General features: G+C 47.2%; 1 protein-coding gene across 5 annotated transcripts in view; it reads left to right on the top strand.

The window, feature by feature from the left end:
• TRRAP (transformation/transcription domain associated protein) overlaps positions 1-25,385 on the top strand; it is a 165,515-nt gene that overhangs the window by 10,002 nt on the left and 130,128 nt on the right. For all 5 annotated transcript variants that reach the window (XM_077274906.1, XM_077274905.1, XM_077274903.1 and 2 more), the window contains exons 2-27: positions 1,603-1,758; positions 2,032-2,081; positions 2,298-2,408; positions 3,014-3,118; positions 3,205-3,288; positions 4,121-4,177; positions 4,678-4,803; positions 5,037-5,114; positions 6,200-6,288; positions 7,300-7,396; positions 7,474-7,612; positions 8,007-8,085; positions 8,804-9,038; positions 9,258-9,576; positions 9,905-10,002; positions 10,891-11,085; positions 11,449-11,640; positions 12,302-12,467; positions 12,547-12,803; positions 14,379-14,579; positions 19,516-19,667; positions 21,126-21,325; positions 22,088-22,305; positions 22,414-22,611; positions 24,288-24,548; positions 24,620-24,781. In XM_077274906.1, coding sequence (XP_077131021.1) covers positions 1,659-1,758; positions 2,032-2,081; positions 2,298-2,408; positions 3,014-3,118; positions 3,205-3,288; positions 4,121-4,177; positions 4,678-4,803; positions 5,037-5,114; positions 6,200-6,288; positions 7,300-7,396; positions 7,474-7,612; positions 8,007-8,085; positions 8,804-9,038; positions 9,258-9,576; positions 9,905-10,002; positions 10,891-11,085; positions 11,449-11,640; positions 12,302-12,467; positions 12,547-12,803; positions 14,379-14,579; positions 19,516-19,667; positions 21,126-21,325; positions 22,088-22,305; positions 22,414-22,611; positions 24,288-24,548; positions 24,620-24,781 — 3,969 coding nt within the window. In that variant the 5' untranslated portion in view covers positions 1,603-1,658. The remainder of the gene's footprint in view (positions 1-1,602; positions 1,759-2,031; positions 2,082-2,297; positions 2,409-3,013; positions 3,119-3,204; positions 3,289-4,120; positions 4,178-4,677; positions 4,804-5,036; positions 5,115-6,199; positions 6,289-7,299; positions 7,397-7,473; positions 7,613-8,006; positions 8,086-8,803; positions 9,039-9,257; positions 9,577-9,904; positions 10,003-10,890; positions 11,086-11,448; positions 11,641-12,301; positions 12,468-12,546; positions 12,804-14,378; positions 14,580-19,515; positions 19,668-21,125; positions 21,326-22,087; positions 22,306-22,413; positions 22,612-24,287; positions 24,549-24,619; positions 24,782-25,385) is intronic.

Below are 25,385 nucleotides of genomic sequence, written 5' to 3'. Positions count from 1 at the left end.
CGGTGTGTGTGTATATATATGTGTATATATATGTGTATGTGTATATATATATGTATGTGTGTATATATATATGTATGTATATGTGTGTGTATATGTATGTATATGTATATATATATATATGTTTGTATATGTATATGTATGTATATGTATGTGTGTATGTATGTATGTATGTATGTATGTATGTATGTATGTATGTATGTATGTATGTGTATATATATATATATATATCTACTATCTAATTGTCTAAGGGTCACTTCCGTCTTCCTGTCTGTCTGTAACGGAAATCCCAAGTCGCTGATTGGTCGTGGCTGTTTTCCCGCGACCAATCAGTGACGGGCACAGTCCGGCGGCAAAATGGCCGCTCCTTCCTCCCCGCAGTCAGTGCCCGCTCCATACTCCCCTCCAGTCAGCGCTCACACAGGGTTAATGGCAGCAGTAACGGACTGCGTTATGCCGCGGTGTAACGCACTCCGTTACCGCTGCTATTAACCCTGTGTGACCAACTTTTTACTATTGATGCTGCCTATGCGGCATCAATAGTTAAAAGATCTAATGTTAAAAATAACAAAAAAAAATAAAAAATAGTTATATACTCAACGTCCTTCGGACCCTCGGATCCAGAACAGGCCTTTCCCACTCCACGCGATGCTCCGGTGACCGCTCCATGCATTGCAAACTCGCGAGACCGCAATGCACTCTTGGGACCGGAGCGCGCAAGGATCATCGGTAAACGCTTCGCCTGGATCCGGGGGCCAACGGAAGGGGAGTATATAACTATTTTTTTTAATTTTAATTCTTTTTTTAACAGGGACATGATGCCCACATTGCTATATACTACGTGGGCTGTGCAATATACTACGTGGGCTGTGCAGTGTACTACGTGGGCTGTGCAATATACTACGTTGGCTGTGCAGTGTACTACGTGGGCTGTTATATAGTACATGGCCGGCCGCGAACAATCAGGGACCGGCGCAGTCCTGCCGCGAATTGGCGCGGGATTTGAACCACGCTTCACTAATTGGTCGCGGCCGGCCTGTGTATCCTGTGTATTCAATGTATTATTCTAAAATCTTCATAAATAAACTACATACATATTCTAGAATACCCAATGCGTTAGAATCGGGCTACCATCTAGTTATATATATATATATATATATATATATATATATAATAAAAATAAAAGTACTGAGAAAAATAACCTAAATATGACTCTTATTTTTGGAGAGGGTGGGGTCTTATACTATAATAAAACATGGATCCCTCCTTCTCAAACCGTTTCTTTTCTGGATGTCCCCGAGGCCATCTCTTCTACGCTGCACTCTGACCACTGCAGCCAGTCGCTGGTGTGAGGCCATGCAGCGCTGCGGCTGTATAGTGTGGGGTGATGTGTCTGGTGCCCTGCTATTGTGCATATAATGCCACGTTCTTCTTCAGTTTGTGTATGCCGTGTTCACACCAAACAATTATTAATTTATTATCTAGAGTGTGATCAGATGTCTGAATTCTGTTGATGACTTAAATACATAAGAAAAATGGTGTAATATGGTGTCTTCATGTCTGTCTTGCTGATGTTTCCTGACCGCTCTCGTCTTCCTCCGACAGGTGGGACGACTCAACTATTTTACCTGTGTTGCTAAAGAGAACGAAAAGAAGAAAAAATGGCGTTCGTCCCTCCGTCGGGGCCCACCGTGGTGGATCAGACGACGCTGATGAAGAAATACCTCCAGTTCGTGGCTGCCCTTACAGATGTCAACACACGTATGTGTCCAGAGTAGCCTGTGTCGCCCACCGTGTAGGGTCGGGGTGCCCGGGGTTACGCTCACACGGTCAGGATTTGCCTATGGCGGATCTGCGGGGAAAGTCCAAGACTCACTTCTGGATTTCAGCTATGGTTCGCCCGGGATAATCTTTTTACTTGGTAGCGATAAGCTGTAAATTGGGGATCGCCAGCAATCAGTCATCATTCAGGACATGATACCCATATGTAATTCTTTTATTCTTTATTTATTTTTTTTTATTCTTCTACTGTAGCCGATGAGACCAAGCTGAAAATGATGCAGGAAGTCAGCGAAAACTTTGAGGTAGGTGACGGTGACACTCCCAGGACTCCTTGATCTGAAGTTTTTAGCTGATCATAGACTATTAACATTTAACTCCTAGGGGTTGGTTTGCTACTTTCTTGTGGAAACAGTCATGAAGATTGCAATGGGGTCGTGGTTTATTATTATTATTATTATTATTACTTTAATTAATATTATTGTTATTTTAATTGTTGTTTTTTATTTTTATTTTTTTAGAACGTCACCACTTCCGCTCAATATTCCACCTTCCTGGAGCACATCATCCCAAGGTTTCTTACTTTCCTACAAGACGGGGAAGTTCAGTTCCTCCAGGAGAAACCAGCACAGGTATGTATGTATGTATACCTATTTCCGGCCATCACTGCTGGCATATGGACTGGTAGAGATTGTGGTCCCCTGTCCATGGCTGATCAAGTGCTAGAATGACATGTAAATGAATAGAATTGCAAAATGATGAGAGTATCAGTCTTGAGCCCAAATGATGTGATGTGTGTATGTATATGTGTGTGTATGTCTGTATATGTCTGTATGTGTATGTTGGAAAACTCACATTGGGCACTGAGAGTAAAACTGATAAGATCTGATTATTGCCATGATGAAAATATCAGGCTTGAGCCCCCAAGATGTGATGCCTGCATGGATGCGTGGAGTGATTCAGTGCGCACGTATGGATGTATGTACCTCACATCGGGTGCTGAGAGTAAAACTGATAAGATCTGATTGCAGGACTATCCATTATCCCCAGCATCCATCTTTCACCCTCTTGGTGTTGTGCACAATCATGCAGATCCAACATTGCCCCCCGCTTGGGGGATATTCTTCCACTTCAGCCTGAATATATCTATATCAAGGGAAGAACGCTGCATAAAAACTACTACCGTAAGCGTTTTTTAAAAATTTTTATGGAAGAATGTCTTCTATTTGTCTTCCAGCAACTGCGAAAGCTCGTCCTAGAAATCATCCACCGGATCCCCACCAATGAACACCTGCGGCCGCACACCAAGAATATCCTGTCCGTGATGTTCCGTTTCCTGGAGGTAGAGTGCAGCCGTGACGTTGTCATGTGATCTGTGTGACCCCGTGTTCGGGACAGAACCTCACATAATGTATATGTTCCTTCTAGACTGAGAACGAGGAGAATGTCCTGATCTGCTTAAGAATCATCATTGAGCTGCACAAGCAGTTCAGACCGCCGATCACTCAGGAGGTACATTCTTCCGTATTGTTCATTCCTGGTAAGGTCCTTGCTTTAAAGGGGTTGTCCGGGACTTTAACATTGATGGCCTATCCTTACGATAGGTCATCGATGTCTCATCAGGGGGGGGGGCTACATAGGTCATCGATGTCTCATCAGGGGGGGGGCTACACCCTACACTTTCGCTGATCAGCTGTTCCTGGTGTCAACGGCGGCCAGAACTGCACAGCTGTCTACTGTATAGAAGCCGCGGTCGGTACTGCACATCCGCCCCATATTCAAATCACTAGTTGGATGTACAGTACCGGGCCGAGGCCACTGTTCTGTCGGCGGAGCTGTGCAGCTCTGTAACTGAGCAGTTCCGTCCGACATCGGGAACAGCTGATCAGTGGGGGTGCAGGGTGTCACACTCCCACCGGTCATACATTGATGACCTCTCCTAAGGCTAGAATATCAGTGTTAAAGTCCCGGACAACCCCTTTAAATCAACCTCCTGAAACTACAACTCCAAGCATGCCATGTGTTGCAGCTTTATAATACTTTAAAGCTACAAATGGCAAACAACAGATGTTACATCTTGCTAAGAATATAATGCATTCTTTGCAATAAAAGGGATTCAGGCTTTGAAAACCTTGGCTGCTTTGTTAAACAATAGTGCCACCCCATTTTCTACTGCCTGCATGTGTATTGCGGCTTGGTCCCGTTCATTTCAATGAAGCTGAGCTGTAGTATCGGACACGACACGTGGGCAGGAGTGGCGCTGTTTGTAGAAGCAGATTACATTAATGCGATGACTTTCTTACTGAAATACGGTTGACTAATTTTTTCTTTTTATTCTCTGTAGATTCATCATTTTCTGGACTTTGTGAGACAGATTTATAAAGAACTTCCTAAGGTTGTGGTAAGTATTTTTTCACTTTCCTTTTTGTTTTGTTTTTGTTGTTGCTGACTTGATAAGTTTTGAGCTACAATGTCTTGCCACGAGGAGGGCACTTTAAAGTGGCGTGTATGTCAAAGCGTTAAAGGTGTAGTCCTTCTTTGGCGACAGATTTCATATATATATATATATATAATATGCATATATTTGGGGTTATAAAACATTTTTGTATAGGGGTTTCATTAAAAAAAATAAATCAAAGTGACACGAGAGGTGACTGTTGCTGCACACAATTTTGCGGCTGAATACCGGCGGCTTCTGGGGATATTTTAGTTCATTTTATCCCGTCTGCCACATTTTCAGTACTGCGGACGAGCACCTTCCTAACACGATTAACCGTATATCTGCAGGTAATTGGCATTATCAGAAGTGACAGATTCCCTTTTAAAGGCAGATTAGATCATCTAAGGTGTCTCGGACCAATAGTAAGGTCCTAACTTGTCTCATTGCTTCTTTTATCCCAGAACCGCTACTTTGAGAATCCTCCAGTGATCCCAGAAAACACTGTTCCCACTCCAGAAATGGTTGGCATGATTTCCACCATTGTGGTCAAAGTAAATCCAGAGCGAGAAGACAGCGAGACCAGGACGGTAAGCATGGCCACCTCCGGGAATGACCTGGAAGATAATAGCGTGACTATTGGTCAATCTAAGCGCAATGTCAGATCGACAGGACCGTAAATGTGAGCTGGGTGGTCCGCATGTGGCCCCCACGTTACAGAATATTGCTTTTCCTTGGACGGGAGTTAATGCTTTCCCTGCTGTTTTGGTATACCATCGCTCAGCATTGCGGTCAGTCATGGCTGTATGTTTTCTTCCTGCAGCATACCATCATCCCCAAGGGCTCCCTGTCCCTGAAGGTGCTGGCCGAGCTGCCAATTATAGTTGTGCTGATGTACCAGGTAAGACCCGTCCTACAAGGACTGAGCCGGATTCATAGTTTATTATGTGCAGGCTTAAGGGATAAGTCTAAGTATACAGCAAAACTCGGTCCCAAAAGGATTTAATTTGTACGTTCTCCGTTTTAGTTGATTCCCAAATGGCTGATTTGTTGTAGACACTTCTGCTGCTGAAAATTGTCCATAAAAATGTGGTGATTTCTGTAAGCCTCATTCCGATGGATGGGACAAGCCAGAAAGTTCGGCACCAAATCTGCCATGTGTGAGAATAGCAATAAAGGGCACGTGGCGTGTGGCAGGACCCCTGAAACTAGGGTGTCCTATATGATTACAAAGAGATGTGACGGGACCCCTGACGCTAGGGTGTCCTATATGATTACAAAGACGTGTGACAGGACCCCTGACTCTAGGGTGTCCTATATGATTACAAAGAGGTGTGACAGGACCCCTGACTCTAGGGTGTCCTATATGATTACAAAGAGGTGTGACAGGACCCCTGACGCTAGGGTGTCTTATATGATTACAAAGAGGTGTGACGGTGTCCTGACACCAGGGTGTCCTATATGATTACACAGGATACTTGGAAATCCAAGTTCTCTTACACAGCTGTTTTTGGGTTCACAATGGTTCTTGGCAGGGACATCCCCCTATAAAGTCCATATTATCTTGAGCCATTTTAAAAGGGTTTTCCCATCTAAACCGAATGCATATTGTTAGTATATTCCATCACGTTATGATCAGTGAGGGTCCGACCTCTAGGTTCCCCACCGTCCTAAGCCTGAAGGCTGCATGCGCTGGTTTAGGGCCACCACTCTTCCTTTCCCTGCACAGCGGAGCTCCATGCTGCATCTGCTCCCTGCACAGTCAGATGGACGAGGGCCGGGAAGGGAACACAGCGCTGGCGTCATCTCTCCATTCTCGGGGTTGGTGGGAGTCCAAGATGTCAGACCCCGCCATAGATCTTAAAGGGATAGAATATTATAGCAATTTGGATTCACTTTGTGAGCTAGAAAAACCCCTTTAAACGATGTTTGTGTAGATTTTGCTGTGATTTGAAATCTGTCGTTTTTTTTCTTCTTTTTCTGCAGCTCTATAAGTTAAACATTCACAACATGGTGTCTGAATTTGTACCATTGATCATGAACACAATCGTCACCCAGGTCTCCACCACTGCCAGGTACGTGTGACTTCCTGCAGAGCTGCCATGATGGAGTTGTGTCGGTGTGACTGCATCCTGCACGTTGTAGCCCCCTGACATATTGCTGGCTCTCCCAGGCTTGTATTGATTGATTTCCCAGTCTGGCTGTTAAATCCTGTTCACTTTAACGGGAGCAGAGAATGGTCACTACACAGTGAATAGAGCTGGGGTCTGGCTCATTATTTTCTGTACATCCAACCATTGCAAGACCTGAAAACAGTTTATTGGTGATGGTAGACCCCTACCGATCACTGGAAAGGGGGCTATTTCAGAAGTGGTTACCTGCCCGGTGCTACATGCCATCTCTATGGGTCTGATGCTTCACTCAGACTCATTGTATGGGGGCCCACTAGTGGGGCCCCCAAAAATCGGACACTAATTACATTTACTGTGTATTAGCGATGAATGTCAACTTGAAGGAAAACTTCTTTAATTCCATATATATGTGCATAGACTTGGGAAAGCTTTGCATAAACTGATGCCCATCGCAGCTTTCCTATATATTTCTCCCATTCTGTTTTCCCAGTGTTATATTTTTCTGAGAGGATCCTGGTGTCTTCCTTTTGCAACTTTTTCTGTTTTTAAGGGGTTATACCCATCTCCAAGATCCTATCCCAATATCTATTTGGTGTAGTAATAATAATAATAGCAGCAATTGCCTCCAATTTAAAATGTAGTATAGTTCTTGTGATTCGCTATATCGCATACCCCATGTCCAGGGCGTTGTAGTAGCTTATGAATCCATGGCTATGGTCACGAACAACTAACTGTCACTATGTGAGTGGTCATAACCGTGGATACCTGAGCTACTGCAACACCCTGGACATGGGGTAAGCGACACAGCTAAGCAGAAGAACTATACTACATTTTTAATTGGAGGCAATTGCTGATATTATTATTACATCTACTAGATATTGGGATAGGATCTTGGAGATGAGAATACATCTTTAAGTATCTATAACTAGGTTAATTCATTTTTTTTTTTTCCAGGCAGCACAAGTTATACAATAAAGAACTTTACGCCGACTTTATCGCAGCCCAGATCAAAACCTTGTCCTTCTTGGCCTACATCATTCGTATCTATCAGGTAGGTTACTCCAGTACTGAAACGCTATCGTCAGTCTGTCCTTTGTGCTTCCCATTACATCCTCCTCTGTTTTATAGGACACGGTGGCAAAACATTCCCAGCAGATGGTGAAGGGCATGCTGCAGCTCCTGACCAACTGCCCACCCGAGACCGCCCATCTTCGGAAAGAACTGCTCATAGCGGCGAAACATATTCTCAGCACGGACCTAAGGAGCCGTAAGAACCCGATTCATTACTATTCTGCAGATTCTTGGCTCGTGGTCTTCCTTGAGGTTTATTAAAAGGAGCTTGACATGGTGCCCGATCCACGTGCCACATGTATCAGGCGCTGGCTGTATGATTTCAGCCATGTCCGAACCACGTGCCGCATGTATAGCCGCTAAGGAACGAGCCACGCAAGAGACTAATCGGACAGTGACTGTATCCTGCCCGCTCTCCTTGAGTGACAGCTTAACTACGACTAATCTCCTGTGCAGCTCAGTCCTGGCGGATTGTAAAGTACGTTTTTCTCATCATACATACAGCCCGTGGATCTAGTGATGTAATTGTGGCGCCCACTTTATTGCTTGTCACTTGTTAGCTGTTGATACATTGCCATTTTATCTTTCAGAGTTCATTCCCTGCATGGACAAGTTGTTTGATGAAACCATCCTCATTGGCTCTGGGTACACGGCCCGGGAGACTCTCCGGTATGAAGCAGCAAGTTACACGTCGAAATACAGATATTTTTCTGAATTCATAAAATTCGGACCAAGACCAGAACGCAGCTCACGGACTGGCCGGCAGCTCTCCTGACCCGAGTGTGACTGCTCCATATAAGTAGATGAAGCTGTCATGCCCGAGTCAGGAGATCCACAAGTCAGTGTACTGCATTCTGTGTTTGGTCCGATTTATACGTCCGTCCGATCTCCCCATAAATGCTCATTAATCGGGTGGAATAGTCTTGTGGTTTTTGCGAAGGAGCATCGTTCTCAGCAGTGCATTGTCCAGAAATCACGCTGCTCAGTGGATGCTCAGTGTGCATCATTAAGTGTGGTCTGCCTGTGTAAACAGGACAGGCTGCTGAGAACAATGGCAGCCTATGCTGGAATAGTTCACAATGTGTATCATTAAGCGTGGACTGCCTGTGTAAACAAGACAGGCTGCCGAGAAGAATGGCAGCCTATGCTGGAATAGATCACGATGTGATCATTAAGCTTGGTCTGCCTGTGTAAACAGGACAGGCTGCCCAGAACAATGGCAACCTGTGGTGGAATAGATCACAATGTGTATCATTAAGCGTGGTCTGCCTGTGTAAACAGGCTATGAAATGACGGATTAGTAGATATATACCAGTCAGCAGTCTTTAGCTCTATAAAATCAAGTATCTTATAAGATTTTGGATCTGACTTGTTGCTTCTTCTGCAGGCCTCTGGCGTACAGCACATTAGCGGACCTCGTGCACCATGTCCGTCAGCACCTTCCACTGAATGACCTGTCCCTCGCGGTTCAGCTTTTTGCCAAGAATATTGACGACGAGTCCATTCCCAGCAGCATCCAGACTATGTCCTGTAAGCTTCTGCTCAACCTGGTGGATTGCATTCGCTCCAAAAGTGAACAGGAAAACGGCAATGGGCGAGATATACTGATGAGGATGCTGGAGGTAAGGGAGACCGGAATTCTTGAGGGTCTTTACAGCCCCACAGTGCCGAAATGCGAAGGAAAGCAAATATAATAATGGTTCAATTTAAAGGGGTTTTTCGTTGTTAGGACCAGCAGCTTCTCAGGTTATTATTTTGATGATGAAAAGTTTATCAATTTTCCAATATACTTTTTGTATCCGTTCCTTTTGGTTTTTAACTCTTGACCTTGTATTTCTCAGGTTTTCGTTCTGAAGTTCCACACCATCGCCCGTTACCAGTTATCCGCCATTTTTAAGAAGTGCAAGCCCCAGTCTGAGCTTTGCGCCGCCGATGCCATCCTAGCTAATGTTCCAGCCCCAGCGCCAGCCAACGCTTTGCCCGCCGCTCCGTCTACCCCGCTCACCCAGGTCCCTCTTCTAGTGTTTGACAAGCAGGGTGAGAAGGACAAGGAAGACAAGCAAACCTTCCAAGTGACAGACTGCCGGAGCCTGGTCAAGACGTTGGTGTGTGGCGTGAAGACGATTACCTGGGGAATCACATCGTGTAAAGCACCCGGCGGTAATCTATCTTTTCTTACATATTTATATATTATTCCATATTGATATATTATTCAGTAAAGACCTCAATGCTTGTCCGTTCCCTTTTAGAAAATCCCCATTCCTGTTTGCAGCGCTTTACTTGTGGTCCTCAGGTCCAACGCTGAGTCACCGCTACTGCTCTCGTCTATCGGCTGAAGTCACATCGATTGCCAGCCAATACCACATCCTGGGAGCAGCGGTGGAGACTCAGTGCTGGACCGGGGGATGGTGAATAAATTTGCTTGGGGACCGAGATTTTCCAAAACGGGGGAAATCTTTTAAGCTTTGCTTTTCTTTTTATTTCTCAGAGACGCAGTTTGTCCCTAATAAGCAGCTGCAACCTAAAGAGACGCAGATTTATATCAAGCTTGTGAAGTATGCGATGCAAGCGCTGGACATTTACCAGGTAACCACAGGGCTGCACTCGGTGTCCAGTGTTCCAACCACAGGGCTGCACTCGGCGTCCAGTGTTCCAAGCACAGTGCTGCACTCGGCGCCAGTGTTCACATCTGCAACCATCCCCGCCACCTATGCGCCACGTATATATGTGCAGTTTAAGCCCAAGTTTAATGGCTTCCATAATGTTATTGAATACATATAGAAGTCATTAAGTGCCATCCCTTGCATGGGACTGCACCGTGTGAGTCAGGACAGGGAAGTACGCTGAGCTCCATCTGCTCTTTCACAACACGGAGGACCTTTCAATGGTATCCGTCACGTTTCATGTTTTTCTGGGGTCTGCTTTATAGGGGATTGAGATATTGATAAGCTATATTTCAGTTTGGTCATCGATATAAGATTGGTGGGGTTCCGACACAAATGTCACGGCTCCTGGAGGTGCACCCGTATACAGAGACGAGACCCCACAACTCTGTACTCTGTAGTGGCCATAGGTACTGAAGCTCCGCTCCTATTCACATCAAGCATTGCTATGATGTTGTACCCACGGGTGTCCATTACACAGTATGCCGGTGGCCACAGCTGATCAGTGAGGGCATCGGACCCTCGCTGATCTGGTATTACTGACTTATCCTGAGATGCTCGTGTTTCTGGAGGTGGATCTTTGACATGTACAGGATCCGGGACTAATGGCAGGTCCCCGTCTGCCGGATACCCCGTTGTTTTTATGATGCCTGTGTTAGTGTCGCTCCCCTCATTAGTAATACCTTCACCACCCGCCACAACAATCCGATGTTAGACTCCCACTTCTAGTTTAAATGCCAGACATCGGCCGCTGTGATCCTGAGCTCGGGGACTAGTCTGTGCGGTATGAATACATTTATTTATTTCCCAGGTCCAGATCGCCGGTAACGGACAGACCTACATACGAGTAGCGAACTGTCAGACGGTGCGGATGAAAGAGGAGAAGGAGGTGTTGGAGCATTTTGCAGGGGTCTTCACCATGATGAATCCTTTGACATTTAAGGAGATTTTTCAGACCACTGTTCCCTATATGGTGGAGAGGATCTCCAAGAACTATGCCCTCCAGGTGTGTGAACAGGCAGTTTGTTTTTCAGTGTTGCGTTTCTCGGGGTATGTTCTAGTTTTGCATCTAAAAACAGAAGCACATTGATCTGCATTGGACCTGTATACACAAAACAGCATTTTCTGACAACCCCTTTGTAAGGATTTTTTTTGATGCGTGATATATTCCTAGCACTGTTTCTTTCCAGAGCACAAATTCTATGACACATATCCGCTTTGGTTCTGATCCAGAGCTGTTCCCTTGGAGTCATTAGTGTTTGCTCCTTCTCGATCATACAAGGGCTCTAACTGCGGTAATCATCGGACGCCGGGGAGACCCATCTCGGTTCAGGAATGTTGGATGTGATTGAATGTCTTGTTTTCTCAGATCGTTGCCAACTCCTTCTTGGCGAACCCCACCACGTCCGCTCTCTTCGCTACCATCCTGGTGGAGTATTTGCTGGAAAGGCTTCCGGAGATGGGTTCCAACGTGGAGCTGTCCAACTTGTACCTCAAGCTGTTCAAGCTGGTGTTTGGCTCGGTTTCCCTGTTTGCCGCGGATAACGAACAAATGCTTAAGGTGAAAGAAGTATCTCCGCTCGGACCGGCCTCGTAATTAAGATCCCGTTCCACGCGTCAGGCCCCTTCAGAATAATTATGTTTACTAGAAAAGTAGCTGAGATTGACGGCAGACGGGGGAGGGGACACGGTGCAGGGATGAGAAGGATTTGTCTGGGTTATTGGGTTAGTTCCAAATCGATGGCGTGTTGCATTATGATTGAGGGTCCGATCTCCATGCCCTGCTCTGATCCTGAGGGTGAAGGGGCCTGCCTCCCTGATTTAGTGTTACCCCCCATGTATGTCCTCTCTGTAGGGATCTGCGGCTGCACACATGCATCTTGCTGCAGTTTCCTTCACATTGGGGAGTTCTACTGTGTCGAAAAATAGTAAGAAGACGTAGCACTAAATTGGAGCAATGTCCGCTTTTATTCTCAGGATTGTGGTGCCCCCTTAAACTTAATATCACTTTATAATGTGGGTGGTCAAACAACCATACTACCGTGCTGGTGTAGTGGTGGTCTCGATCTCCCAGCTTTGCAGGAAACTGCATCATGGCCGCTCTCTCCAGATCGGTGGGGGTCTGCGACCTGGGGCTCACTTAGTAAATCTATATCTTTGTGACTATGTAATATATACTGTTTTAGAAGTGACATTATTATTCTCCTGTTTCTCGTCTGCAGCCACATCTGCACAAAATTGTGAACAGCTCCATGGAGCTCGCCCAGACGGCCAAGGAGCCGTACAACTACTTCTTACTGCTCCGCGCTTTGTTCCGCTCTATTGGGGGAGGCAGCCATGATCTTCTGTACCAGGAGTTTCTGCCTTTGCTACCTAATCTGCTGCAAGGTCAGTCACCGCTCTGATAGGATCAGCATATAACTATAACTTACGTTTTTTAATCTTTTTTTTTTTGCCTCGTTTTTAGGCCTGAACATGTTGCAGAGCGGCCTTCACAAGCAGCACATGAAGGATCTCTTCGTAGAGCTGTGTCTCACCGTGCCCGTCCGCCTCAGCTCGTTGCTGCCGTACCTCCCCATGCTGATGGATCCGTTAGTGTCTGCCTTAAACGGCTCCCAGACGTTAGTGAGTCAAGGTCTGCGGACCCTGGAGCTGTGCGTGGATAATCTGCAGCCGGACTTTCTCTACGATCACATCCAACCTGTCCGGGCCGAGCTCATGCAGGTAATCCTCTTCTCTACCACCAGGGGGCAGCAGAGGTGCGCGTCTGCCGGGTGATTCATTGCCGCGGTGTACTCAGTATCCCCGTGTGCGGCGACATTTCAGACTGGTCTCCGGGGTGACTTTGGTGGCATTTTCCCTGCACTTCTTTTCTGATCATGGTGCAAAACATTTAGAGACCTGAGAAAAGTAAACTTTCACACATTCCTTTCTTGAATTAATCCTAAATAGCTCTAATTCTTCCGAACTTCTATAAAGTTGCATGTGATTTTTGCTTAGTTACTGTTTTCTTTGTGCTGCTTTTGGTTCCTGGCCAGGAGGTTTACTACCCGTAAGTGATGGGAAATTTCTGGTCCATGCATAATTCTCTGAATAGGGTTCATCCTCTTTCCAAAATGTCTACATTCAAGTATCTGGGACTTTGTTTTGTGCACTCACAGGGGTGTTACTTCTGTAATTAGGAAAGTCGCTTTTCTACTCGTCAAGTTTTGTTCTTGTTTGCAACCATCAAACTGGTTGTGAACCATTATTTGTGACCCACTGATGGGAGCGTTATTGAGCCCCTTGTATCTGCAACATACTACTACTCTTACTAGCGTCACGGGCATTTGTTTTGCGCCACTGCTGTCACAATTAAGGTGGGTATTTTCAGATAGCGCTTGCAAAAACCATCACTTTTGTAATTTACCGTTAACATTTTTAGCCATTCTCGAGATATTCACACTTTTCTATAGAGCTCGTTGTCTAGGAGACCGATGACCACCGCTTTCTAGCAGCAGTGGCAGAACGTGTTCATTGCTTACAAGATCTTTTCGATTGAGCTTGTAAACTCTGCTTTGAAGCTAGCGGCATCACTGGAGCGTGTTGTTACCTTCTAATCCAGGCCAGAACTTCATTGCTGGACAGCAGCGGTAGTCGGTCTCCTAGGTAACAAGCTTTTAAACAATAGAAAAGTGTTAATATCTCAAGAACGGATACAAATTTTAATAAACAGTACATTGGTAAAGTTCTTATTTTTTCCACTTGCAATATCCAAGTAATAATAATCTATGAAGAAGGGTATAACGCTTTTAAGATTATGGGTCATTTGGAAGACCAGGAGTGGAAAGAGTTTCTAGTGGTTACGATGAGGCATCTTGATCATGAAGTATGGAGATATGTATTGCCATCTTTTTCCTCTGGTGGTTTCTGCCAAACTGAATGGGCAGAGCTGCAGTGTAACGCATTTTGGAGAGGGAGACCTATATCCTAAGACACTAATTTTAACAGGATAATTTTGTTTCTTTATAGAAAGGGGTTTCTCCCATACTTAGATATTTATGGCCTCCATAATATACATCATCAATATCAGGTCACAGAACCTCCATAATCAGCTGATTGACCCGTGAGCGAGGATATAATTATTGAGGGTGCAGAGGTTTGCAGTCACACCTGGATCCTGGAGCCTACAGGGACCCATAGCGGTCCCTTTTGGCCCATATGAGAAGACCGGTACTGTTGAAGATTTTTGCATTGGGTTCCTTGAGCGTCAAGTTTCGCCTCGATCTGTTAGCTCCATGTCCATATTCTGTGCCCTAGGCCTTGTGGAGGACCCTGCGTAATCCCGCAGACAGCATCTCCCACGTAGCTTACAGAGTCCTTGGCAAATTTGGCGGAAGCAATCGGAAAATGCTGAAAGAGTCCCAAAAGCTTCATTATGTTGTGACGGAAATCCAAGGGCCGAGCATTACCGTGGAGTTTGGAGACTGCAAGTCGTCAATTCAGCTACCCATGGAAAAGGTAAGGGTACACCAACCTTCGACCTACGCCGCCCCCCCTGATCTTGGGGGCATCTTCTACAGATAAGGGTGGCAGTGCTTTAGACCCTGTGGTTGGAATAGCTTGCTATTATGGGAACTGTGAATAAGGTAATGCCGCTTTAAATGTTCGGCATAATTCATTGTTCTTCTCACTTTGAAGTTGCGCCTTTATTACAGAAAACAAAATGTTAATTTCTGTGGATATGGATAGTTTATTTCCTTTAATAACTCGGATGGTTGTTTATGTTGAGGCGTGAATCCACCCCAGGGTGCGCCGTGATATTTTGACTTGTGATCTTTAAAGGTCAGCTCCAATTTCATGTTAATTATGGTTTAATCGGGTGTGAAATTCATGTTACAATCAGGTGAGCACGTAAATGTCTTATTCCAAGCTCTTTATGCAACGTTTAATTTTCCAGACTTTATGGCTGAGGGATTGTAGTTAGCAGGAAGAAACGCTGTTGAAACAGTTCTGTGCTCATGTATTTTCTACTATATCGTCTTAGTCTTTTAGCTCCGAATCTCCTGCCTCCCTTATTACATCCAGAGATAAATGAAAATAAAGTGTATTACCTGTGGCCGACACTAGAGGGAGCTAGCTGCAGATGGATTTATACATTGAGCCCCTATAGGCTATTAAAGGGGTATTCCAGCCATAAGTAATTATGACTTATCCACTGGAGAGATAACTGGTAGATCCAGAACAGGCACTAATAAAAGTTTGGAGATATGCTGTACTGGGCATTAAAGAAATTGCCCAGTACTTGGACATCCTCTTCTTGAAGGGGTTCTCCAAGAATGTAATAAATTGCCCCCCAATATCATGTAATTCAATTATCAGCCCATCCTAATCACGCGTCAAGATTGGCTGCAGTCCAAAGAAACACAACTCCTGAAACCTGTGTCAAAACTGACAGAGGAGCAGGATCGTAAGCGCATGTACTGGGGAGCTGCCGGAGAAAGACTGTGACAGAAGAACTAAATCTCTTCGGTTGCCTTCACACGAAAGGCTGTGGCTGGGGAAAATAAATGTTTTGTGCTCAGTCAGTGAGAAGATGGATTTTTCTCTATGTCCTCATTAGGGGACACAGGAACCATGGGGTGTATGCTGCTGCCACTAGGAGGCTGACACTATGCACAAAAAAAGTTAGCTCCTCCTCTGCAGTGTACACCCCATTGACTGGCATTATGAACTTCAGTTTAGCTTAGTATCAGTAGGAGGTGGACATGGGTCTTTCATTAGACCCGTATCTACCTTAATGTGCGCCGTTTTCTTTCAGGTTTTTCCGGAGGGATACAGGGTGAACAGTCACACTTGTAATCCCACGATACGGACTATGAGTACGGCGTGTACTGCCACCCCGTATCCTCATAGATCCGACAGCAGGACCAAGACCTCTAGCACAGAAGCGTGCTCAGAAGACCGGTCCTAGCTCCGTCCCCCACCCACTCGCCCACCAGAGCCTGTCGGTTGCGGAGACGAGGATGTCCATTACCAGCTCCCTGGACGTCTGATACCTTCCCCGGTTTGAGGTTAGTAACGGACAGCGTGGTATGTTTAGGTGAGTATCCCACTTTCCTTTTCCCTCAGGTACCTCTGGGTCCCTCCTCAAGTCGGGGTGGTCATGGGGGGTCCCTGGGGATTCCTTTGTCGTTTTCAGTGGGCGGGGAAATACGGTGCGAGAGTCATCGCTCCATTCGCGCAGCGGCCCTTGTGGGCGTCCACGCTGCTTCCTCTCTGGCGGCCTCACTTACAGCGGCCGCACTGCCTTTCCTGCTTTTTTGCTCTGCTTTTACTGCGGCCGCACTTTTCTCTGATAGCCATCTTGTGGGTCAGGGGCCTGGTACTTTTTCCATACCTGGACAACATCCTCATCAAGGCTCCGTCCTTTTCTCAGGCTCACCAAAGTCTGTCCATCGTCCTCGACACCCTAGCCCGTTTCGGGTGGCTTGTCAACAGGAAGAAATCTTGTCTTGTTCCTTCTCAGCGCCTCGTTTTTCTGGACATGCTCTTCGACACTCGTCAGACCAGAGTCTTCCTTCCCGAAGACAAGAGATCAATCCTTCGCCGGGAGGTTCGCTTGCTCCAGAGTCCTCGGCTTCACTCCTTCCGATTGGCCATGAAGGTTCTGGGGAGGATGGTTGCAACATTGGAGGCGATTCCCTTCGCCCAATTTCACTCAAGACCTCTTCAGCAGGCTATTCTATCACGGTGGGACAGGTCTGTCTTCTCCCTGGATCGTTAGATTCGGCTTTCTCCCAGGGTCAAACGGTCCCTCGACTGGTGGCTGACGTCACCTCTCATCTCTCAGGGCAGGTCCTTCCTTCCAGTTCACTGGCAGGTGGTGACAACGGACGCCAGCCTGCTCAGCTGGGGTGCGGTGTTTCGTCACCTGACTGTTCAGGGTCGTTGGTTGGCGCAGGAGTCATTTCTGCCTATCAATGTCCTCGAGATTCGGGCCATCTTTCTGTCTTTTCTTCACTGGGAAAGGATTCTCAGGGGTTTGCCAATTCGAATCCAGACGGACAATGCCACAGCAGTGGCATATTTCACCCACCGGGGGGGACTCTTGAGTTCTCTGGCCTCGGCCGAGGTATCCAAGATCCTCCTTTGGGCAAAGGCAACGGTCCCAGTGATATCTGCGGTGCATATCCCCGGCGTGGACAATTGGGCCGCCGACTTCCTCAGCCGCCAGGGCCTTGCGGCAGGGGAATGGTCCTTGCATCAGGAGGTCTTCCATAAGATTTGTCTTCGATGGGGGACTCTGGATGTGGTCCTCACGGCGTCCCAAATCAACAGAAAGGTCCCTCGGTTCGTCTCCAGGTCCTGCGATCCTCTCGCAGTGGGCGCCAACACTCTGGCCATTCCTTGGTCGCAGTTCGTGCTCCCCTATCTGTTTTCACCCCTGCCCATGCTTCCCAAGCTGTTGAAAAAGATCAAGGCGGAATTGGCGCCGGTCATTCTGATTGGCCCAGGAGATCTTGGTTTGCAGAGATCGTCAATCTTCTCGCGGACGACCCCTGACGGCTTCCAGACAGACCCGATCTGCTGTCTCGGTCCGATTTGCCAACCGAATTCTCGGTCACTCAGTTTAACGGCGTGGCTGTTGAGACCGCAGTTCTAAGAGCGTCCGTCCTTTCGGATCTGGTGATTCTCACTATGATCCTGGCTAGGAAGCCTTCGTCTTCCAGGATCTACTATCGTACCTGGAAGGCTTACTTCCGTTGGTGCAAGTTCAACTACGTTCCACCTATGTCCTTTTCCCTTTCTTCCATTTTGGCCTTCTTTCAGGCAGGACTGGATTCGGGCCTTGCACTTAGTTCCTTAAAGGGACAGGTTTCTGCGCTCTCCATTCTCTTTTAGAAGACGTTATCTTCTCTGCCACAGGTCAAGACCTTCCTTCAGGGAGTAGCCCATGCTGTCCCTCCATACAGGGCTCCTGTGAATTCATGGAATTTTAATCTTGTGCTGGAGGTTCTGAGGGGTTCCCCCTTTGAGCCTCTCAGGGAGGTCTCCCTGTCAGTTCTCTCCTGGAAGGTGGCTTTTCTTGTGGCTATCACCTCTATCCCGCGTGTTTCCCAGTTGGCGGCCCTTTCTTGCCGACCTCCTTTCCTGGTTATCCACCAGGACAAGGTGGTCCTGAGGCCTCCGCCTTCCATCCTAAGGTGGTTTCCACCTCAACGAGGACATCGTTCTACCTTCCTTTTGTCCAGCTCCGACTCATCCTCTGGAGCGATCGTTGAACAAGCTGGACCTTGTCAGGGTGGTGAGGATCTACCTGGCTAGAACGGCCTCTTTCCGGAAGATGGATTCTCTTTTCGTCATTCCTGATGGCACGCGTAGAGACCTGCCGGCTTCCAAGGCGACTGTTGCTCGCTGGATCAGAACGGCAAATTTGGAGGCTTACCGGGTCAAGAACAGAGTGCCCCCTCCCGGGATTAAGGCTCACTCTACCTGGCAGTCGGCGCCTCCTGGGTGGTGCACCACAGGGCTTCCGCCCTACAGCTTTGCAAAGCGGCAACCTGGTCTTCCATCCACACGTTCGCTAAATTTTACAAGGTCCATACCTACGCTTCGGCGGACGCCAGCTTAGGCAGAAGGATCTTGCAGGTGGCAGTGGTGAGTCATCTGACCTGATGGAAGTCTGTTTTCCCACCCCAGGGACTGCTTTGGGACGTCCCATGGTTCCTGTGTCCCCCAATGAGGCGATATAGAAAACAGGATTTTTTTGGTTGCTTACCGTAAAATCTGTTTCTCGGAGCCTTCATTGGGGGACACGGCACCCTCCCATATTACTTAGTTTCTGTTGTTCCGTGTTCTATGACTGTTCTCATGGTTATAGTTGTCATGTTTGTGGTTATGTTCAACCTTATTGTTTTGTCTCCTGCTTTCTCACTAACTGAAGTGCATAATGCCAGTCGGTGGAGTGTACACTGCAAAGGAGGAGCTAACTTTTTTTGTGCATAGTGTCAGCTTCCTAGTGGCAGCAGCATACACCCCATGGTTCCTGTGTCCCCCAATGAAGGCTTGGTATGTGTGCTTATGATACAGCTTCTCTGTCAGTTGAGACACAGGTCTCGGGAGCCTTGTTTCTCCAAGTAAGAGCAAATTTTTTTAAGTGAAGGGGACGGAGAACAGAGTAAGACCCCCACTAATCTAATATTCATGACCTATCCTTAGGATAAGCAATCAGTTTTAATGAACTGGAACTCCCCTTCAATGTAAGATGTGGATTAACTAATTTGAATCTGTATATAACTCAGTTTGGAATAAAAATGTGACATCAGAAGTGCAGAGAATCTGAAGATGGAGGCTGAAGTTTGTTAGCACTTTTGCAATAAAGCAGATTTCCTAGGAGACCCCATCCGCACTGTGTGTGTTTTGCAAGAGTTTTAATCATTGTTTGCTCTTTTAGTCCATCGAGACGGCGTTGGATTGTTTGAAGAGCGCGAACACAGAGCCCTACTATCGGAGACAGGCCTGGGAAGTGATCAAATGTTTCCTGGTGGCCATGATGAGCCTGGATGATAATAAACATGCCTTGTACCAGCTGCTGGCCCATCCCAAGTAAGAAATCCAGACTGATGATTAAAAGGGTTACAACCTTTGTCCATGCGCCCTGCCCCAGGGCATGTGTGGGCTGCGGTGGACGGGTCCTATTTGTATGAGGGGCTGCCCTTCTGGCAATCCCAAACCTTCCTTGTTTGAAGTGGAAGTAGAAAATAAACTCATTCTTCCCTGGGTGCGATCAGCTTGTATGACTTTTTTGTGTCCTTAGATGACCCCTTTAATGGGGTTTGTTGACTGGCTCTTTACCTGTACATGATTTTTTTTTTTCGTTGATACGAGTATGTTTTCCCTCTCCCGGTGCTAAGGGGATTATCTATCCGTAATCTCAGCCGGAGGGGAGAGCTGCACATTGTAATGCAGTTTGCCAGTCAGGGAGGAGAACATTATGTGCAGTGACGGGTACACGGTGGGGGACGCAGCGCTGCCGCCTCTACCTGGGGACCGTAGAACACTATCTCCATCTGCCACTACATTAAAGAAAATGTTGATTAATTAATCACGCTGATAAATCCTTTCTAAGTTCTATGCTATCACAATAACTGTCGCCCATAAAGGAGGCATCTTTCTAGGTGTGATGCATCTGTAGCAGATGCATACTGTCTGGTGAGGGTTTTTTTTTTTTTTTTTACATGTTGATTTGAGTCCTTGGTTCCTGACCTGCAGTGGCTACAGCCGTTCTCCTGTCTAGATCTGATGTTTGCTGCGGGTCCGGCCTGCAATGCGGGCTGTGATCGGCTGCCATCACCTGGGGACGTTGCAGCAAAGTAGAACATATTGGCCATTTAACTTTAAAGGGCCGTTACCATTTTAGCTACTTACGGCATCCATAAATGTCGAAGATTCGGGTAGCACTCGAGCTTGCTCAGATAACACCTTTTCCTGTATGTTCACAGTGGCCACAATATTGGGGTCTGTGGCCCCCATTCTTGGCTTGTGCAAGCCATGTAAAGTGTCATTCGTTCCGGGGGCAGAATGTCTCTGATGAGTGAGGACATTGCCGTGTACTTTGCTGCTTATCTGGATACAGATTGTTGTTTTGGGTATAAAGTTTTTAATGAAATCTGTGACCAGTTCATTGTGGTTCCCAGCAGGATAATTGCCTGGTGTATTGTGTAAATCCTCTATTCACAAAAAGGCCAAGGGTGGGCAGTTTAGCCGCGAAAACATTTGTGACCTGCACGCCCCGCTGTTACCTAATCAATAGCAGAAAAGGCCAGCGTGGTAAGGCCCGTTCCCCTGTGCCCCTATTCACAGTGCCTCGAAAAGCTCGCTGTCAGACTGAGCCATCCGTCATGTTTTACCTAATAGGTGACAAAATGAAAATGCGACAGATGAGTCGGATCCGAGCTGTTCCAGTGTGGAAGACGTATAGGCAGGAGGATGGGTGCTAAACAGGATTTATGGCTTCCAGCGCTGCTGCTAATAGTTGTGTTTTCTCCTCTTGCCCCTCCACAGTTTTACTGAAAAATCCATCCCCAGCGTCATCATCTCGCATCGCTACAAAGCGCAGGACACTCCGGCCCGCAAGACCTTTGAGCAGGCGCTAACGGGAGCCTTCATGTCTGCCGTCATCAAGGACCTGAGACCTAGCGCCCTTCCCTTTGTTGCCAGCCTGATCCGCCATTACACCATGGTAGCTGTGGCCCAGCAATGTGGTGAGTTGGTGTTTGATGACTAATCATGTACAAATTTAGTCATCCTAAATCTGGTCTCTGTGAGCTCCTGTACATATTCGGGGGGAGAGTTAAGCTGGTCAGGGGGGCAATCTGAAGGCAAGATGCCCACCCAGATCATCTTCCTCATCCTGGTTCCCAGCCCTGCCTACAGTGCTTAATGCTGACCGTACACATTCATTGTCTATACATCCACCCCATGCGTATGCATGCTCCGCCCATCCGAGCGTGCGTGCACATGTATGGGGTGGATGGGTACACAGAGATACCCTTGAATTTGGAAGGGTATGAGTATAAGATGCTGCCAGACACCTGTGTTGACTCCTTGTTAGTGATGAGCGAACGTGCTTAAATATCATGTTACCTGAGTGTCTTGGGCGTGCTCGAATATTGTGCTTGAGTTCCCGTGGCTTTTCGACAGACATAACAAATACCTGTTTGTTAGACAATCCCTGCATGTGTTGAGGCTGTCGAAAAGTTGCGGGGACTCAAGCATATTATTCGAGCACGCCGAAGACACTGTTAGCACTCGAGCATGCTCAGATAACACCTTATCCCAGCACATTCACTCTTCACTACTCCTTACGTTTTCTGAGAAAGCAAAGTACATGGCCAGCTTTAGAGTAGTAGTGTAGCACTGGGACACCAGTCACTACGGCGTAATGCCTGAGCTCAGGGCCTTTTTCCACGAGCAAATATTTAATTGCATTTCTCTCTTTTTTTTTTTTTTTTTTTTCTATTTAGGCCCGTTCCTGCTCCAGTGCTACCAGGTCGGCAGTCAGCCCAGCACAGCCATGTTTCACAGCGAAGAGAACGGTTCAAAAGGCATGGATCCCCTGGTACTGATTGACGCCATTGCCATCTGCATGGCCTACGAAGAGAAGGAGTTGTGCAAGATAGGCGAGGTCGCTTTGGCGGTGATATTCGATGTCGCCAGTATTATCCTTGGATCCAAAGAAAGGGTATCTGCATTCTAACGTTTCCTCTTCCACCTTTTAAGAAATCAGTCTATTTTTTCTTTATATGGCACGTTGTATGGTCGGAGTAATAGCGCTTTGTTTTTCTTTCAGGCGTGCCAGCTTCCGTTGTTCTCTTACATTGTGGAGCGCTTGTGTGCCTGCTGCTATGAACAAGCCTGGTATGCCAAACTTGGCGGGGTGGTTTCCATTAAATTCCTCATGGAACGCCTCCCTCTGATTTGGGTGCTTCAGAATCAGCAGACCTTCCTAAAAGCCCTGCTCTTCGTCATGATGGACCTGACCGGAGAGGTATTTAATATGCGCACAATTCAGATTGACGCGTGTAATCTGTCTGCTCAAGGGTGGGATACACAGGTGGGTGGCGCTGCGGCCTTTTAACAGATCGGATGAATGAAGTTCGTGAATGAGAATGGATTGGGCGTGCGCAATTTTTCCCCAGGGACTGTGGAGGGCTAAACCAATAGGCTGAAACTAATTCTGCTCAATATAAGTGTCATAATAATTTTAATTATCTTACATTAATATTATATCACTTAATACTGAGCAGAATTAAGTGTGCTGACATCCCCCTATATACAGTATGAGCCCGCCCACAGCCTACCGTATTCTGTATGAGCATACACTGCCCTTATATACCATGAGAGCCCACACATCCCCTATATACAGTATGAGCCCGCACACAGCCCCCTATATACCATAAGAGTCCACACACATCCCCTATATACAGTATGAGCCCACACATCCCCTATATACAGTATGAGCCCGCACACAGCCCCCTATATACCATAAGAGCCCACACACATCCCCCTATATACAGTATGAGCCCTCACACAGCCCCCTATATACCATAAGAACCCACACATCCCCCTATATACAGTATGAGCCCGCACACAGCCCCCTATATACCATAAGAACCCACACATCCCCCTATATACAGTATGAGCCCGCACACAGCCCCCTATATACCATAAGAGCCCACACATCCCCTATATACAGTATGAGCCCGCACACAGCCCCCTATATACCATAAGAGCCCACACACATCCCCCTACATACAGTATGAGCCCTCACATAGCCCCCTATATACCATAAGAGCCCACACATCCCCTATATACAATATGAGCCCGCACACAGCCCCCTATATACCATAAGAGCCCACACATCCCCTATATACAGTATGAGCCCGCACACAGCCCCCTGTATACCATAAGAGCCCACACCCCCTATATACAGTATGAGCCCACACACATCCCCCTATATACAGTATGAGCCTCCACATGGCCCCCTATATACCATAAGAGCCCACACACATCCCCCTATATACAGTATGATCCCCGCATAACCCTCTGTATACACTGTGACCCCCACATAGCCCCCTCCCCTTCCAAAACCCCCCACATACTCTCGCTCATGTTCCTTTGGCGCTCTGCTTCGGTCCATTCACTTCAATAGGAGCTGTGCTGCTGTAACTGAGTATAGTCACTGCCCACGGCGTTCATCTGACCAGTGTTTGAGCTACAAACAGCTGATCAGTGGAGGTGCCGCCTGCCAGACCCTCACGTAATGATATTGATGCCCCAGTGTGAGGATAGGTCATCGGTGTTATATGCCTGGAGACCACTTTAATGGTACAAAGTGCAGAAACCGTACTCAACATAAATGGAATATGCTACATATCGCTGGCCTCCAATTTGTGGAACTTGCTATTGCAAAAACTACAACTCCCAGCATGGTCCTGTGGCATGAAGCTGGACTCGCAGTGCGTTAGTTTCCTAAAGTCCTGTGTTGTAAGATGAGGTGTCATGTATAACCGCTTTCTATTTAGTAGTTTGTATTGTTGTGTAGTCACCACATCCAGAGCCACTAGGGGGCGCCCTGCGCCGTGTAAAGTCTGTGTATTGTCATCCATTACGTGTCTATAGGTGCCGCTTGTCCTTTTCTTATGAGATTATTTCTGGCCTTAGGTTTCTAATGGAGCTGTTGCTATGGCAAAGACGACTCTGGAGCAATTATTGATCAGATGTGCCACCCCCCTGAAGGATGAGGAGAAGACGGAGGACATAACAACCGCACAAGAGAAGTCCTTCCACCTGGTAACACACGATCTTGTGCGAGAAGTCACATCACCCAACCCGACCGTGCGGAAGCAAGCCATGCACTCTCTGCAAGTCTTGGCCCAAGTGACCGGCAAAGGCGTCACCATGATCATGGAACCCCATAAAGAGGTAATGTGCCGGAAGAACATCCCTCCTGGGCGGATTCTCCTTTACAATCCTAATGGTTTGTTACCTTCTAGGTGTTACAAGACATGGTTCCTCCTAAGAAGCACCTCCTGCGTCACCAGCCAGCGAACGCTCAGATCGGCCTCATGGAGGGGAACACCTTCTGCACCACACTGCAGCCCCGGCTGTTCACCATGGACCTCAATGTGGTGGAGCACAAAGTCTTCTACTCCGAGGTAACCTACCTGTAGACACCTCTGCTTTAGAAGGCTGCATTGCTATGATTCACTGATGGGTGTAAGAGTCAGGCTTTACCGCTGGCCCATAACTACCTGGATTTTCTAGCCAAAAGCCATATAAATAAATGAGTCGTAAGTTGCATACCTTACAAGTAGAATTCTTTTAAGCCAAGTGCCCCAATTTTCTAGTCACCGTTCCATATTGGATGCCAGCCTATCCTCGGTGACAGAGAAGGGGGGTAATTAAGCTTTTAGAGATGCCAGTCCCCTTCACACACAGGTCAAATACTATCCTGATGGGCATGTATCTGGAAGCAAAGTTGTTAGTCAGTAGACTAAAACATCACTTACTAATCTCTAGGGTATGTTCTCTTGGACCCCAGCTATCCCAAGATCAGGGGTTCTGGGGCTCTGTGCCCCCTGCGGCTCTGTGCCCCCTGCGGCTCTGTGCCCCCTGCGGCTCTGTGCCCCCTGCGGCTCTGTGCCCCCTGCGGCTCTGTGCCCCCTGCGGCTCTGTGCCCCCTGCGGCTCTGTGCCCCCTGCGGCTCTGTGCCCCCTGCGGCTCTGTGCCCCCTGCGGCTCTGTGCCCCCTGCGGCTCTG

The sequence above is a fragment of the Ranitomeya variabilis genome, chromosome 7 (assembly GCF_051348905.1).
Source record: "Ranitomeya variabilis isolate aRanVar5 chromosome 7, aRanVar5.hap1, whole genome shotgun sequence".
Classification (NCBI taxonomy): domain Eukaryota; kingdom Metazoa; phylum Chordata; class Amphibia; order Anura; family Dendrobatidae; genus Ranitomeya; species Ranitomeya variabilis.
Note: the sequence above shows the minus strand (reverse complement) of the source record. Positions and strands in the feature narration are given on the sequence as shown.